Raw genomic sequence first — 17,682 nt, forward strand, 5'->3', positions numbered from 1 at the left:
TTTCATGTAGTGTAGTGCAAATAAAATGATATCATGTTACTATTGCTTTGTGTTTATAACATTTTTTGCATAACAGGCAGCATTAATAGAAGAAATTTATTTATTTTTCATTAAAACAATAATTTCAAAGTGTTTTTTTTTTAAAAATATTGGCTTAATTTGTTGTGTTGGAATAATGTCAAAGTTTTGTGCAATTTATGCTTCCACAAACTTAAATTTAGCAGAGATTGTTTCATGTTTCTATTTTATGATACGAACATTTTTCTGAAAATTTAAGTATAATTAATTTACTTTTTTTAAAAATTAAAACTAATGAGTATTTTTGTAGTCAAAAACAACTACAGTAGACTCTCAATTTTTCGGGATAGATGGTAGAAATAAATTCCTGGATAATCAATTTCCTGGTTAATCCAAAAATACAGCAAGTCCCCGATGTACGTAAGAGATACTTTCTAGGGCTTCTTACGTAACTCAGGAATGACTAATAAAATATTGCTACTATATCCCAGATATGCCAAAATTACAAAAATCACATAATATCCTCAGAAGAATGAAGAAAAATAGTTATATATTTTTAATCAGTTCAATTAAAAATTTATCTAGGTATGGCAGTGAAGTAGCCCGAGTGGTACATAAGAAAATAAAACATAAAAGGAAGAAAAAATGCATGTTAGTACTGTTAAAAATTGATACGTGTTTCATAGCTTTGGTTGTTATAGTTGACTTAATTGGTACCGATCCCTTCACCACTTCTTGTATTCTGTCTTTATCCTTTATTATCGTGTTCATCGTTGCCACTGACAAATCTGAATTTCCTGCAATACTTGTTAATGTTTGGCCATTTTCATATATCCTTATTATTTTAATTTTGTGATCCAACTTGATCGCTTTCCTTTTTTTGATAGATTTATTAGTACTGCTGTCACTTATTCTCTTAGTCGACACCACAATAACAGTCAAAATTGAATTTCCTGAAAAGAACTTCATAGGGTTAAGGCGAAAACTCACTATTATCACCCCACGCGAGCTCACAGTTTACTAAAGCACATTTCTAGAGGTCACTACCATCCAAAGGCTATCCTGGAATGAATACCTCCTGGAAGAAGGAGAAGAGGAAGACCTAGGAGGACACGGATGGATGGAGTATGGGAGTGCATGACAGCTCGAAGCTTAACTGACCAAGACACCTGAAGCGCACTTTATGGTGGGAAAAAATTCCTACCAAAAAATAACTTGTAGGCTGAGGAAATCCATTGTAAATGGAAACACTCCTCTTGAAGAAGAAGACTACCATAAAACAATTTGCACTTTCCGGGTTACTGGGCTTTTCTGTTACTGCAATTCATTATAAATGGGAAGTAAACTCGATTTTATTGCATTTGTGATAATACCGATAGCTGGAATGCTGTGGGTTTTTAATTTACAGTATTATAGTGAAATATGTGTGTCCCCTTCACTGAAATATTTAGAGTCATATAAAAAAAATATATAAATAACATAAGTCCGGGGACTTACTGTATCGAAAAATGTTCAGCAACCTACGTAAAAAGTATGGCGATAGATAAAAAAACGAAAAACCTTACCACATAATACTCGCGTGTCCTATACAATGCTTCCCTTTATTTTTTACAATGTCAATTTTAAATCTAATAGCTTCCCTTTATTTTTTACAGTGTTGCGTATGGTTTGGTCACCATATGCGACACTGTAATGGTTCATTAGAGATTTAACGGATGCACTGTTTTCAAACTTTTGAATAATTTTAAGTTTTTGTTTAATTGAAAGAACAACTCTTGCATTTGCCCATCATTTTTGCGATTTCTGAACAAAAATAAAAAAAAATAAAAAAAATAATAATAATAAAAATTCCAATATCCCTGACATAAATAACAAAACAAAACTTGCATTTTGTTGTGTTGATCGAACACAACAATTGATGCAACACACTAAAACAAACTAAACATTTGATCTCTCTTTTTTTTTTTTTTTGTGTGGCAGATGTGAAGACAGCGGAGTTTGCAAGGTAGTAGGTACACTAATCTCCCAATGATGACTTATAATGCCACTTCTTGTCGCTTATTTACGACTTGCAAAATATGTTTATACCTATTCTAGTTATCACTTGAATTTTATTTCTGGTTGATATTTTTTTTTTTTTTTTTTTTAATTTGGAGTCTTGAAGTGTCCCGGTTAATCGACAGTCTGCTGTACATCTGCATAATTTTCAATTATTATTAAAAAAAATGAATGAAGTTGCTAAGCATTGCAATCTACTGATAAAAGGTCTAGCATTAATACACTCCAAGCACAATTCAAAAAATTCAATACTTTTTTCAGATATTAAAGTTAAAATCTGGGGGGCCTGTCAGGCAATGCAGTATCACTTGTCTTACAAATGGGTGATGTTACTACTGTCAGGTTAAGAAAGTATAGCATGGTGAGAATGTCAAGATGGATGATTAATAGAGTAGAAAAAGATAGTATGGGATAGTTACAGAGTGATGAACAGTACCGAAGCTTTAAACAGCTGTAAGTTGATCTGTAAAAGTACCATAGAAATGGTTGGGTTGGAAAAGGCTGATTATGAGAAATCACTACATAAGAGAACAAAGATCAGGAACAAGGAGGTTTTTCATGCATATAAATGCCAAGAAGAAAAGAATAAATCAGATGGACCATTAGGTAATGGATATGGTGAAAGTTGTAGATAACCTAGTTGATCAATTTAACAGAAAGTTGTAGAGAGGAGAAACCACATGAAGGAGTACATGCTGTTCAGCATGTAGTTAGCAATACTGAAATTACAAAGATCATTTTTATTATTAGCCATATAGTGCACCAGCCAAAAAAAAAAAAAAAAAAAAAAAAAATATCCTTCATTACCCTGAGAGAGAGAGAGAGAGAGAGAGTCAGAAGTAGAAGGGAATCACCAAGAAAGCAAGAAGGAGAAGAATGATGATGATATCCAGCTCAGGACCCTGGGTTTGCCAAGCCCATACTCACCAGATGTGAAACTTCTGAGCTGAGAGTTGGTGACAGTACACTAAACCATTAAGATTAATTATGAGAATACCACTGGATTCAGTAGAGATTCCACTGAATTGGAGAGGCGCCACCATACTGCCAGTCCACAAGGGTAGTTCTAAGAGTGAAGTCAATAGCTACAGACCAGGAAGACTTCAGTTGTAGAGAAGATTATGGAGGCAATGATTACAAATGCAATACAAATGCAGTGCCCATATAGAAACAGTTCTGAAGAAAACGTGGCACAGTTTTGTAAAGGGAAAATCTTGTTTAGCTAATCTGATAAGCTATTTTGAAAGAGTCACTCATGAGTTTCATCTAAGAAATAATTTTGACTGTATTTATTTGGACTTTAGCGAAGCATTTGATGTTGTCCCACATGACAAGTTAGTTTGTAAGCTGGGCCATATTGGCATTATAGGCAGGATCCTCAGGTGGATCAGGGAATGGCCATAGGACAAAAGGCAAGGGATTGTGATTAACAGTTACTGTTCACATTTGACTAATTGGAGTGGGAATCCTCTGGGACTGTTGCTTCTAAATTTTTAGGTGACACCAATGAAAGGATACAGGACTTCATGTCAAAATTTACATATAATATTGAGATTGGAATATTTTAATTTTTGATATGTTTCAGAAAAGTGGCAGTTATGTTTTAATGCTGCAAAATGCAAGGTTTTATACTTGGAAAATAGCAATTCCAAAATAGCTTATTTATTAGGAGCAGCTGAATTAAAGGCAGTATAGACAGATTGCAAGAAAGGCCCATGGTGCCTTACCAATGATTTATCAAACATTTCTTTGGAGGGATAGGAAGGTCATAATCTCAGTGTATAAAGTAATGGTGAGACCTCATTTAGAATACTGCCTCCAAGTATGGAAACTGCATCTGGGGGAGAAAAAAAAAAAAAGACATTGGGCTTCTTGGAAGAGTCCAAAGTCAGGCAGTGTGCCTTGTGATATCAACTAAAAGGTGTCCATATGAGGAATGAATTTAAATATGTGGGGCACAAAGGTTGATCACCTGGGTGCATTGGGAGGGGGGGGGGGAATTCTGATGTCTGTAAGTCTGACAGGAGATGGTAAAATGAATGAAAGTGAAATCTTCATTCAAATTGCACTACCCTACCTTGTTAGATATGCCAGAAAAGGATACTTCCAGTTCAATAAACTGAAGGCTATTTTGCTCTTCTTGTATGTCTAGTGGCGAGAAGACTTGTTAATGCTATGATCTTTATACTCGCATTATAATGAAAACTTTTGTATATCTTTAAGTTGCCTCAAAACACACTCACTTGAAACAAAAAACATGACCAAAATGATGATAGATAGTAGGGTAGCCCCATTAGCAACCCTCCACCCATGACTGGTGACTACCAAAGCAATTCTCTGTAAGTTACCATGTAGTATAAAACAGTTGAAACTTTTTAAGTATTTAATAGAGCTTTTATTAAGCTTTGCTATTCAAACTTGAGTATTTAATAGAGCTAAAGCTATATAGCCTAAAAAATATATTTAGCAAACTGGCAATTATCTTTTTCTTGTCCTTCAGAATACATGCAACCAAGATTGTAAGTGTTAATTTATCACCAATTATTGGATGGAATTTGATTCTGACTGTAAAATTGATATCACTGGTCATCCATATACAGTCCATTCCGGTTATTTGGGACACATCGGAACTAGTGCATTTTGGCCCGATTAAGTGGCTGCCCCAATTATCCGAAGTTTCAGGTAAATAGTTAAAAATACAATGTACTCCCCCCCTTTACAATTGGTTCATTGTACAATCAAATCACGTTACGATGAACTCAACGTAGTAAAGTACCATTCACTATATGATTTGCAGTAAGTGCCGGTCATTGTGATCGCGTTTGTGAATTGAATTTTAATTCTATTAAACAGCGATTCTTATTAGTGAAAATAGGAGGAATATTATCCACAGGCTATAAAAGTAAAGATATATAAGCACAAATTTACCTTTTATTACCTTATCAATTAAAAAATTAAATGATACGTGAAAATCGGAAGAATATACGTGATAATCGGAATAATTAATACGTACTGTAATATGTACATACAAACTAGTTGACATTTCTTTCTAACCCCCACCCACAAATGTTCACTGACATTTGTGGGTGGGAGTTAAAATTTAAAACAATAAAAAGATAAGCAATCAATAACAAAGAACATGGAACACACAAATTGCAAGTAACACAATACACGCAAGTGAGAACGGAGTAACGAGTTACAAAGCTTTAAAAATAGGAATGAAGAGAAGATTCTGAAAATTAATTTTTTTATATGATTGAAGATTTCATGGAAGTGTAAACACATTTCACCATAATAACCCACAGAATTCCAGCTGTCGGTGTTATCACAAATTCAGTAAGATCGAGTTTACTGTCCGTTTATGATAGATTTCACTAACAGAAAAGCCCAATAAACAGGTGACTGCTAATTGTTTTATGGTTGTGACCTCCAGAATTTCGACCGAACTACGTGGTACTGTCGGAGACAATCGTAGGGTAATCTCCGGTGCTGCGGTCTCCTGCCCCAATTAAATGGCATGCTGTCCCAACTAAGCGAAGTAAACCCTGGCTATTTTCTTTATTGGTATCTGTTTTTCAAGATTTGCCCCAAATAAATGGCTGCCCTGTTTAACCTGTGGTCCAAATAACTGGAATCCACTGTATATCTAACAACTGTTTAGTTGGTTTATGTTAAGCCTTAAGATACTCACCAGCACTTTTGTTTATGAGTGCAGGATATCATTCATTTTCTAAGGAGAAATTTTGTGGCTGAATATTATCACCACATTTAATTTTCCCAGATTTTTTGAGTTCACTGAAAGAAGTGGTGTATACTAAGAACCCTCATGGAAAGAATTAAAAGCTAATAATGAAGAAAACATTTCAGTGATAACTGTTCAAACACTATTCATCAAAAAAGGTGAAAAAATGTGTGCAAGGGAAGAATGTACTTTCATAATTTCTTGTAATTTCCATTATAATCTTCTGAAATAAAATGGAAAATGAACTAGGGATTATGTGATTTTTGAATCATCACATATGTTTTAAGACTGTAAGTGCTTACTTATGTCAGTCAAAATCTGCTAGTTGTCAAATAGATGTGACATACATCTTAATAATGGTAGCAAAAGATGTGCCATACATCTTTTGCTACCATTATTCATAAGTCATCATGACAACTTGTGAATGACTGTGTCATTTTATTGTGAGTTCTATGACCATATCATTTACTTAGAACATTCAAAAGTCTGCTCCAAGACCAGTACCTGCTATATTAAATGTTTGAAGTAGTAATTTTATGGGTTAGGATATGACTGTGCTAACTATCACTGAAAGTGCAGTATAGGAAATGGCATACATAAACAGCAATATACTTCTCAATTTGGAGTAGTGCTTTTTAGTTAAAGTGCAATACTGTGATGATTTGTTGTGAAGTGCTTCCCCAATATGAGATTACTGCATTCATACCACACCTAATTTTGCTTTTTATTATGTACAATGTAAAAAACCAAAGCTATTGCCCTAACTGGTACAATAATGTCCTATAACTGCTGTGGCATGGGGCCTCTCTTGAGTTTCTTACTTTAAGTCTTTGTCTAATTCCTTTTTTGTTGTTCAGGTGACCTTTGAACACATGTAGTTGTTCTAATTTGTGATCTCATAGGACGAAGATAAAAAAAAAAAAAGAGGTGAAAGACGAAGATGGAAAGAAATAAAAGAGGTGAAAGACTTGTGGAATTTGCAGAATATCAAGGACTGTCAGTAATGAACACTTTTTTCAAGAAAAAGGTGAACAGAAAGTGGACATGGAAGAGTCCAAATGGATTAACAACTAATGAAATCGACTTCATCCTCACTAACAGAAGATATATTGTGAATGATGTTACAGTCCTGAATAAGGTAAATGTTGGAAGTGATCACAGAATGGTAAGATGTACACTTGATATAGATGTAGGAAAGGAAAGGAAAAAACTGACTCGAGTAAATAATACAAAGGTCTTTGAGATAACAGAGCAGGAGAAAAAGCAGTATGTACTGGAACTTAAGAACAAGTATGAGCTTCTGCAGACTGCTCAGGACCAAGATATCGACGAGGAATATTACAACTTTCTGAAAGTGATAAAGCCCAAGAAACCTATAGGGAAAAAGAAATCCAAAGAAGAAAAAATTAGCAAGAAACACTTGTCATGATGAACCGAAGACGACAAATGAAGAGCAAGAAAAACACTGAAAGGGAGAAAATTGAATATACTGAGTTATGCAAAGCCATTAGAAAGAAACTCAGAGAGGACATAAGAAGATTTAACACAAGAAAAGTAGAACAAGCATTAAGGGAAAACAAAGGATTTAAATCAGCAGCCATGAGCAGTAATACAGAAAGACAAATGATACTGAAACTAAAGAATAGCGATGGGGTACTTATAAACAGCAGAGAAGGCATAATTCAAATAGCAGAAGACTGCTATAGAGAATTTATACAAGGAGCGAGGGAACGATACCAGCAGTGGGGAAGATGGATTGCAAAGTAGCAACACATACGACATACCTACCTAATATTCTTCCTGATGAGGTAGAACATGCATTGAAGAAAATGAAGAATTGGAAAGTCCTGGGGGAAGATGAAGTTACTGTAGAGTTGTTAAAATTGGGAGGAAGAGACATAACACAAAAACTGGCAAGGCTCTTCACAAAGTGCATTAGAAAAGGTGTGACGCCTAAGCAGTGGAATAATGCAATCATAGTTTTGCTGCATAAGAAAGGAGATAAATCAGAAATTGGAAATTATAGACCAATTAGCTTGTTATCCTACATCTACAAGTTGTTCACAAGGGTCATTGCTAACAGATTAGAAAGAATACTTGATGAGAATCAACCGAAAGAGCAAGCTGGCTTTAGGACAGGATTCTCAACTATGGATCACCTTCACGTAATATCACAGCTAATGGAGAAAGCAAATGAATATAAAACACCATTATGCCTGGCATTTGTGGATTATGAAAAGGCATTTGACTCCATACAGCATAAGGCAATGTTTCGGGCACTGGAAAGACAAGGCATAGATACCCCATATATTATGATTTTGAAGAAAATATATGAGAGTGCTACCTCCTTTATTAGACTAGACAAAGACAGTAGCAAATTTAAAATCGAGAAAGGAGTTCGACAATGAGACACAATATCTCCGAAGCTGTTTACTGCTGCCCTTGAGGAAGCTTTCAGAAGATTAGACTGGTCTCAGAGAGGAGTCAATGTGAACAGAGAGTACCTAAACCATTTACGATTTGCAGATGACATGTGGTTATAAGCCACGATCCCAAAGAATTAGAGGAAAATCTTAAACAGTTATGCACAGTTAGTAAGGATTTTGGACTAAAGATGAATATGGCTAAAACAAAAGTAATGACGAACAAGTATGCCACCGAAAGGGAAATAATGATTGAAGAGCAGTAATTGAAAAGGTGGAGTCATATACTTATCTGGGACAAGTTATTAGCTGTAATAATGATAAATGGCTGGAAGTCAAGAGAAGAATAAATTTTGGATGGATAGCATTCAGGAAATATAGTCACATACTGAAGAGCAATATCCCAGTTTGTCTGAAACGTAAAATAATGAATCAATGTATACTCCCTACCATGACTTATGGAAGTGAAACTTGGGCACTCACCAAAAGAATGGAAGAGAACCTGAGAACTACACAGCGAAGAATGGAACGAATTATATTGGGAATCAGACTGTTAGATAAGAAGAGAAACTCATGGATTAGGCAGCACACTCAAGTAAAGGACATTCTTATCAAAACTAAAGAACTAAAATGGTCTTGGGCAGGACACATAGCTCGAAGACATGATGACAGATGGACTAAGAAAATAACAGAATGGTACCCAAGAGGAGCTAGAAGAAAACCTGGAAGACAAAGGTGGAGATGGATAGATTAAATTCATGAGTTTTTGGGTAGTAAATGGATGGCCTGTGCTCAAAACAGAAGGAACTGGAAAGTTGCTGGAGAGGCCTTCATCCTGCAGTGGATTGAAAATGGCTGATGATGATGATGAGGACGAAAATATCACTACATATCAAAATCAAGTATTCAATTTTAGATAGTAACATACCATAGCATCTTCAGTTTTTTCCACAAATACCTCCATTATGGATGGGACAGAAGGGACTCCTCATGCTCAAATCTATCACATGACTGAAGTTATCTATTCATTGATACAAAAAACATTGTACCTGAATGGTGCAGTATTTTCTGTATCTGAGATTCAGATTATTCCTTCTTCCATGACACTCAAGTGTGTTGATGGTATCATCTCTATGAACACTTATGAAGAGCAATTTCACATAAATACATCTTATTTACATTTGTAGCATAGCTCTAAATGATGTTTAAAAAATGCACTGCTTTTTTGAAATGTGTTTTGGTGTATAGAGTGAATGCTTGGACAAGTAGGCTATTTGGCTAAATTTGGCTTGTATTGTATATTCTGGTGACAGTCAGCCTGAGGCACATAAGACCTTCATAAATCCCCCCCACCCATCCAATCCATTTGAATTTATGGTAGATGAATTTTGATGGTATTTCATGTTAAACTTAATGTGTTTATTTTTTGATTTGAAGGAGATATTACTGGAAAAATAGAATAGAGTAGAATCTTTAATTGCAGTTTCAAGATGTATATAATTAATCCCATCATGGCATGTTAGTGCCAAGGGTTTATATATATATATAATTAAATAATTGCAGTAAACTAATAAATAAACACATTGTGTTGGAATATTTATTGTAGCATTAGAAATAATAGTGGTAGTAATGGCAAATGATGCAAGAAAGCAAGCGCCAAAAAAAAAAAAAAAAAAAAAAGTTTATCCATCCGTACCCTTCAAGAATTTGTCTAGTTCTCCCTTGAATTTATTCAACCCACCCACTTCCACAACAACAGATGGAAGCCTGTTACAGCAATAAAACCACCTGTTGGCTGAAGGCAAATTTATGCACATCTATTCTGCAACAATCCTTTCTCAACTTGAATTTTTGTCCCCTCATGTGAAGTCTCAGCTATTGGAACATTACCATTAACATTCAGCTTAGTCAGTCCATTTAAGGCTTTAAACAACATCAATCAGATCTCCCCACTAAAGCCTTTCTAGGTAAGAGCGCCCTTTTGTTCCTTTTGCCAATCTGGTTGCCCTTCTCTGCACGCACCCGTTCCAGCAGATCTATATCCTTCCTCAAGTGAGGCCTCCATACCTGTATACAGTACCCACGATGCAGCCTAACCATGGCCTTATACAAAAGGATAATCACCTCCTTATCACTGCTAGCAAAGTTTCTTTATATCATTGACAAAACTCCATGAGCTGTCCTAGCAGCATGTCTGTACTGTTTAGAGAATTTCATGTCTAAGTCTAACTGTACAATTACCCTCATATTTTTCATTCTCCACTACCCTGAGTGTATTAGTAATGGCCATATGGTGCAAGGAAGCCTAAGGCTTATGCTGCACCAGCCAAAAAAAAAAAAAAAAAAGAGTAAAATTAAATAAAATAACTAATTAAAAAATAATAAAAGAAAATAAAAAAACACAACCTATGCATGTTCCTCCTCCTGCCATAGGTAATTATCCACCTGATCTTTGAATTTCCCCAAACTCTCAGCCTCAACCATCCATGTAGGTAACTTATTCTAGAAATTTATAACTCACTGGCTAAAATAAAACTTTGTGCAATCCAGTCTAAACATCTCCCCCTGTAACTTGAATTTATGGTCCCTAGTTCTAGAATCATTTATAACTGTGAAAATTTCATTCATTTTACTTTTACCTCTCAGAGCCTTAAACACCTCAATCAAGTCTCTTCTAAGGTGCCTAGTTTCCAAGCTGTACAACCCACATATTTGAAGTCTTTCCTCATATGGACGCCTCTTAGCTAATCTCATCAGGCGAGTTACTCATCTCTCTCTGCACCCTTTCAAGAAGCTCTATGTATTTTTTTTTGGTTCGATAAATCATCGATAGGACACCATGGGGTCTTCCTTGCAACCTGTCTACAATGCTTGGAGAACTTCGTGTCTGACCATATCCCTAGTCCCTTTCTTCCCCTACTGACTTTAGTTCAATGCCACCAAGTGTATAAGTTATTTGGGTTACTGTTTCCTAGGTGTAAGATCTTGCATTATGATGAATTAGTGGTCCCAATACTGATCCTTTGGGAACCCCACTTCTTATATTAACTCAATCTGAGGAATAACCATTTATCACAACCCTTTGACTCCTGCCCTGAAGCCATTTTGCTATCCATTTTCCCTGTGATTGATTCCAACCTATTCCAGCTTATAAAGTAATGAAATGAAACTAGGTGTGACAGAAATGGTGTGAATATAAGAAAGTAAATGTTGATGACATTGAGAACCTGCAAGATGATTTGGAAGATATGATGGAAGAAGCTGTTGTTGTTGTTTGGTTTTTTAGGAGTATTAGCAACTAAGGCCATATTGCTCCGGGATATGCAGTGGTCATTCCCTGACCTTTCCACATCCTCCACATTTGGTGGTCGTGGGCTTGAACCCCGGTCTAATCAAGAAACGTGTGCTACGCATTGCTGCTCCTGCCCACCTGGCTACGGAGGCACCGACCGATGGAAGAAGCAAATGAAGTACATGAAGCACTTGGTAGAAGCTATGGAATTCCAGAATTAGATGATGATGATGAATTACAAGCAGAAGTGGATGCACTGGGTGATGAAATTGCTGTGGATACATCTTATTTGGATGAGGCAGTTAGTACCTCAAGAATTCCAACTAAAGAACCAGGAGCTGAAAGCACAACAAATGAGAGTGGTGTTCTGGTGGATGAATTTGGACTTCTAAAAATTTCTGCAATGTAAAGTCTTTTTTTCTTTAATTTTATTTGGAAAATTAAATGCACAGGGCATAATCCTTATGGGTTTTGATAATTAACTATATAGTATCGGTGTAAATACACCATAGTTAACCCATATATTTGAACTACGTATGTAGCATAGAGGACATCGTTTTAATTGTATTTCATAATGTGGTTGCCTTCACAACGAGATAGCTACTATTGCATTACTTCAAATAAATAATGCTTCTCTAGTAGAGAAGACTACTGTTATTTATTTTCAGCAGTCCCATCACCCAACTTCGCAACTGTGATGGCTTGTTGTATTACCTGGGTACCTGCCCACTGATGATGAAGCCGCACAGCTTCGAAACGATCGTCTGGGTGGTGGTACTGCTGAAAATAAATAACAGTAGTCTTCTCTACTAGAGAAGCGTTATTCTAGAGAAGCATCTACTAGAGAAGCATTTAGTTCCTTGGTCACTGCATCATATCAGATTAGTTAGACAAGCCCATCCCTTAACAAATCCAATTCTGTGGCTGCAGCATAATTGCATGTCTGTTCAGATGGTTCTGCATTACTTCTTTAACCAGTGACTCTGTTACTTTCCCTGGAAAAGACGTTATGCTAACAGGTCTGTTAGCATAACATTACTCATGTCACCTTTTGATCCTGCTTTATGAATTGTGGATGTATTTGCTCTTATCCAGTCTGTGCTATGGCTGCAGCATAGGAAGGCCCCGTGGTGTCCTATCGATGATTTATTTAAGGGTTTGGTTATCTTCTTTGCTGCTTCCCTTAATATAATTGGATTTTTACCCTTTGCCCCAGGTGCCTTTTCTATGTCCATCCTCAACAATTTCTCCTCCACTTTCCTTTCAATTATCACAGTCATTTAGCTTCTCATTGCAGGTTGATAAACTTCTTGCATCCCCTTCCCTAAAGAATTCTTTGAGTGCAAATGCAGATGCAAAACACCTATTCAATTTGTCCACAACTTGAGCAGGGTCATCAACAGTTAACCCATAGACATCAAGAGGGCCCAATGTGATTCGACCCCTTCTTTCTATTGTTGATATACGCAAAGCAATCTTTGCTGTTTTTCTTTGCATTCTTTGCCAGTGACTTCTCATAATCCATCTCAGCTTGCCTAACTTCCTTTGTGACTTGATTACAGAATAATTTATATCTACTATCTTCTGTATCACCTGATAATTTATATGCACCCCATGAATTTTTCTTCTCTGCCATGTGTCTCATTAGTTTATCTGATATTCATTTAAGTCTAAGCCCTGAACAGTATTTCTTAGTTGGTATGAAAGGCCTAGTCATTTAGAATTTGCTGTTGGTAATATCATTGTTCCCACTGCACGGGCACCTCCATAGCCAGGTGGGCAGGAGCAGCAGTGCGTAGTACACGCTTCTTGATTAGACCAGGGTTCGAGCCTGTGACCACCAAATACAGAGGATGCAGAAAGGTCAGGGAATGACCACCGCATATCCCCGGAGCAATATGGCCTTAGTTGCTAATGCTCCTAAAAACCAAATAATAATAACAACAACCCACTGCATGCAAATTAAAAACTGCCTGAGACCTCTGTAGTCACCCTTATGAAGGCAAAAGTTTTACCCTTTACCCTTGACAGTAGTTGTCTTTAATTTTTGATTGCTGCCAGCTGGTGGGTCTTTTACCTGCAGATTAGATTCTTAATGCATGAAGAATCACTGCTGATAACCAGATCAAGAGTATTGCTTCCTCTTGTTGCTGCTCTAACATGCTGCTGTAGAAAATAGTCATCCAAGAAATCCACAAAAGTCTTGCTAGTGTGTGTGTGTGTGTGTGTGTGTGTGATTGACCCACCCACAAATTCCAGTCAACATCTGTAATTTATGGGTATAATGACATAACTTCCAATATCTGGAAGATATGTTACTATAAGTTCTTATAAAGTAACTGTGGTGTATACTCTTAGTATAGTAGTCCAGATTCAGAACCCAGGAGCAGAACTGGATAGCACTCTAAGTCCTGGTGGTGTTCCAAGCATGGTCAAATGTGCAGACAGCAATTATCTCAAGGACACATTTGTGGCAGTCATAGAGTATCATTATTAGGCAGGTAAAAGTGCAGTTGGCTGAGATGTGGTGTTTTAAATTTCTAGTTTAGTGAGGATTTTCTTGTTGTCTACCACTTCTTGAAGGGCACTGAAAATGTAATAATAAAATTGTTAATAAATATGCGCATACTCTTACTAATTTAAAAACTTCAAAGCCAAATTTCACAAACACTTACAGGTTTTGGTACTCCTATGATTATTTCTGGAAACTTTAAATTATCCATTTCATCATGCATATGATATCGTCGGTATGCTCTAGTCAACAAAATAAAAGTATAATAGAGTTAAATCACATGCAGTTAATCAAATTGCCTGTTCATAAAACAAGAGGAGGCGCTCTTAATAAGCTTGTGATTTATACTTAGTGAAAAAGACACATTCATTATGTAAAATAGTTTGTACAAAGAAAACTTCACTTGCATGCAATGACAAAGAATTTATTAAAATGTTGATAAGTGATACATTAATAATTTAGAACATAAGTTAGAAGAGACTGGGCTACACATTATGGTCTTTTCTTGAAACTTGCCTGTGGCAAAGAAAACACTAAAAAACTAGCTGACATGCTGCCCAAAGACATACTAATCAGTGTTCTCCCCAGAAAATTTTTCCAGGTGGGTGGCATTATGAAGTAGTCAGGTGGGGAAGTGTAATACTTCATAATATTACAAAATTTTTGTTATTTACAAGTGTGACTTAAGCAATCCAGAGCTTAATTGCATAATTTAACATTATATACTCCTGTTGCATTGATCTCAATCGCATAGTATGTTCAAATTAATATTGATAGAGATCAGTGAGCAGTGAGAATTGCTTAAATTTTAGCCGGGAGGTGTGCCCATTCGATAGGTCCTCACTTTTTTGATAATAGTGATCTTATTTTTATCAAGACTGGTTAGACCACATCACCAGAGGAGAAAATTTACTTTAGAAACTTGCATTTTGTAAGAATTATAAAATTAAACATTAAAATGAATTCCAAAATATTGAGCAGATAACAAAACTGTCAATCAGTTCATGTTACCACTTTTCTCATAAAACATCTCTCCATTTCCTTTAAAATTTACTCAAAAACAAACTATTGCTTTTTTTTAAATTTTGTTTTTCCTTAAGTCCAAAGCTTTAATATTTTCACCCATAAATATAGGCTGTGGAAAATGCCATAAACCCATTTGATTACTTTGGAACTATAGTGTGTGTGTGTGTGTGTGTTTATTTATTTATTTTTTTGTCAGATAATACTCATAGTAGGGATCCTTAAGTTTTAATCCATCAAAAAGTGGAAAATTCAGAAACAATCTGCTACTATTAAATTACTTTAAAAACAGATCCTTTTTTACTGATTTGAAAAAATCTTTCTGAAGAATATTTCACAAGATGCATAAAAACATTATTAGATGATGTGTGATCAAATTCTATACAAAAGAGTTATTGTTTGTGGATTTAAAGCTAATGACCAGCTAATTATAAATACTAGCTGAAATAGTAGTAGTGGCATGTGATGCAAGAAAGCAAGTGTATGAGCTTATGCAGCATCAGCCAAAAAAAAAAATCACACCATTCCCTCCAAATGCCTGTCCAGTTCCTCCTTAAATTTATTCAACCTATCAACTTCCACAACGACAGATGGAAGTTTGTTCCAGCAATTAACCACCCGCTGGCTAAAGGCAAATTTCCGCACATCTATTCTACATCTGTCCTTTCTTAATTTGAATTTATGCCCCCTTAGGTTCGTAATCTGAACAAGTGGAAGGATCCCATCAGAATTCAGCGTGCTGAACCCATTCAAGGCCTTATACATCTCAATCAGATCACCGCGCAGGTGCCTAGTCTCCAGCCACTGCAATGATCAAGTGTTTCTCCATATCTGTTGAAATACTTGATTTCAACAGATATAAGCCACCCACCATACTGAGACCCACAAACTAGATATTGCAAACATTTTTCAAAGCAAGTGATCTCTCATTAATGAGACAGAAAATGGCCATAAAAATCTTCAAATCTATCTGTTGCTGACTTCTTATAGGATTTTCTGGAAGAAAGAGCTTACTGAATAAATCACAAATGCTACAGCAGTGAAAAGACAGCATACAGGAAGAAGTATAGAACACTGATCACGACACTTTCAGAAAAATGAGTGGAAACATAGTTCAAAAAACTCAAATATTGTGTTAAAATAGGTGGTAGATATTTAAAAATGATGCTATTTTTCATAAGTAGCCATCTTTCTGAGTTTCTGATTGAAAACCTGCCAGTCTCTTAAAACATCAATAGTTTCTTTTTTAAAATAATCAGTGAATAAAGCACAAGATTCAGTAATTATTTCAAAAACACTCACTACTAAGAAATAATTTTATTCTCAGGCTTCATGAAATATACAGGGTGATTCAAAATTCATGCAACTCGAATTGTAAGTGTTAATTTATCACTGACAACCTGATGGAAAATTTGATTCTAACTGCTAAAACAGCACTGATCATCCCCATGTACCCAACAGTTGTTGCTGTCATATGTTACCTTTCAGTCACTAATCAGTAGTATTTTGTTTGCAATGAAGGCAGTACATCATTTTCTCAAGAATAGCATAATTCCATAATTGAACATCCATAATCTCTGGACTATCTCTCAGACTGCATAAAAGGAATGCACTGTATATACACTAATAACCTTCACATATTGGAAGAATTACTGTAAAAGTCAGTATCAAACTGAAAATTTCAATGATAACTGTTCAAACACTACATTTTCTCAGTAAAAGTGATGAAAAGAGTTTGTGCTTACATTATGGGAGGAAGGACACTCTCAGAATTTATTTATTTTAATTATATTTATAATATAATTATTATAAATAATTAAGATCTTTATTTTAATTATATTTATAGTAATAGTATTTGCCATATGGTGAAAGGAAGCTATAGGCTTTTGCTGCACTGGCAAAAAAAACAAAAAAAAAAAACAACCAAGTACGTAAGAAACCACGAATTATATGCTTCCCTCCTCACATAGGTAAGTATCTAGTAGACCTTTGAATTTATTCAAACTGTCAGCCTCAACTACCTGCAAGGGCAACTTGTTCCAGCATTGATGGAGGATGAATGAGTGGAAGGGGGGGGGGTGTTTTCTTGTCAGATGCACATCTCTTTAGCAATTCTAATACTAATATTAATTTTTTACAATGCAATGTATAGTTTGTAAGGTAAACAGAAAGCTACTTCTTGAAATTATCTTAGAGTAGGCAGCTTAATATTATCAATGACTGTATCAAAAGTACTTACTTTGCAATTAATTTTGGACTTCTAGTTTTTAGTATTTCCCCTACCTCTTCTAATGTAAGAAAATACAGAAGTTTTGATTTGGGTAACCTTCCTTCTGACACCATAAGTGAGGCTAAACGACTGTAACCTTGGCGCCAAATATTAAATGATTTAATCATCAATGACTGAAAATAAACAAATCAAATCAAATTTTAAATTGAAAAAAAATATATAATCAACAATATGGCAAGGAAAGCCAGTCAAGTATGATTTACCATCATTAAGAGAAAAGATTTTAAACCAGTTAATGTGCAATTAAAATGCAGTAATAAATATATAGTAAGATTAGAATATATTAATTAAAATAGTCATCATAATGATCAGCCATTTTCAATC

General features: G+C 35.4%; 1 protein-coding gene across 1 annotated transcript in view; it reads right to left on the reverse strand.

Annotated features, from left to right (window-relative positions):
- The window catches only part of LOC150080577 (uncharacterized), a 66,824-nt gene that overhangs the window by 23,038 nt on the left and 26,104 nt on the right, over nt 1-17,682 (reverse strand). Inside the window, exons 6-7 of the mRNA XM_090380743.1 lie at nt 17,308-17,471; nt 14,209-14,287 (exon numbers count right to left, since the gene is read on the reverse strand). Of these exons, the coding sequence (XP_090236869.1) occupies nt 14,209-14,287; nt 17,308-17,471 (243 nt within the window). The remainder of the gene's footprint in view (nt 1-14,208; nt 14,288-17,307; nt 17,472-17,682) is intronic.

This window comes from Mastigoproctus giganteus, chromosome 9 (genome assembly GCF_048544385.1).
Source record: "Mastigoproctus giganteus isolate SK-2022 chromosome 9, ASM4854438v1, whole genome shotgun sequence".
NCBI classification, from domain to species: domain Eukaryota; kingdom Metazoa; phylum Arthropoda; class Arachnida; order Uropygi; family Thelyphonidae; genus Mastigoproctus; species Mastigoproctus giganteus.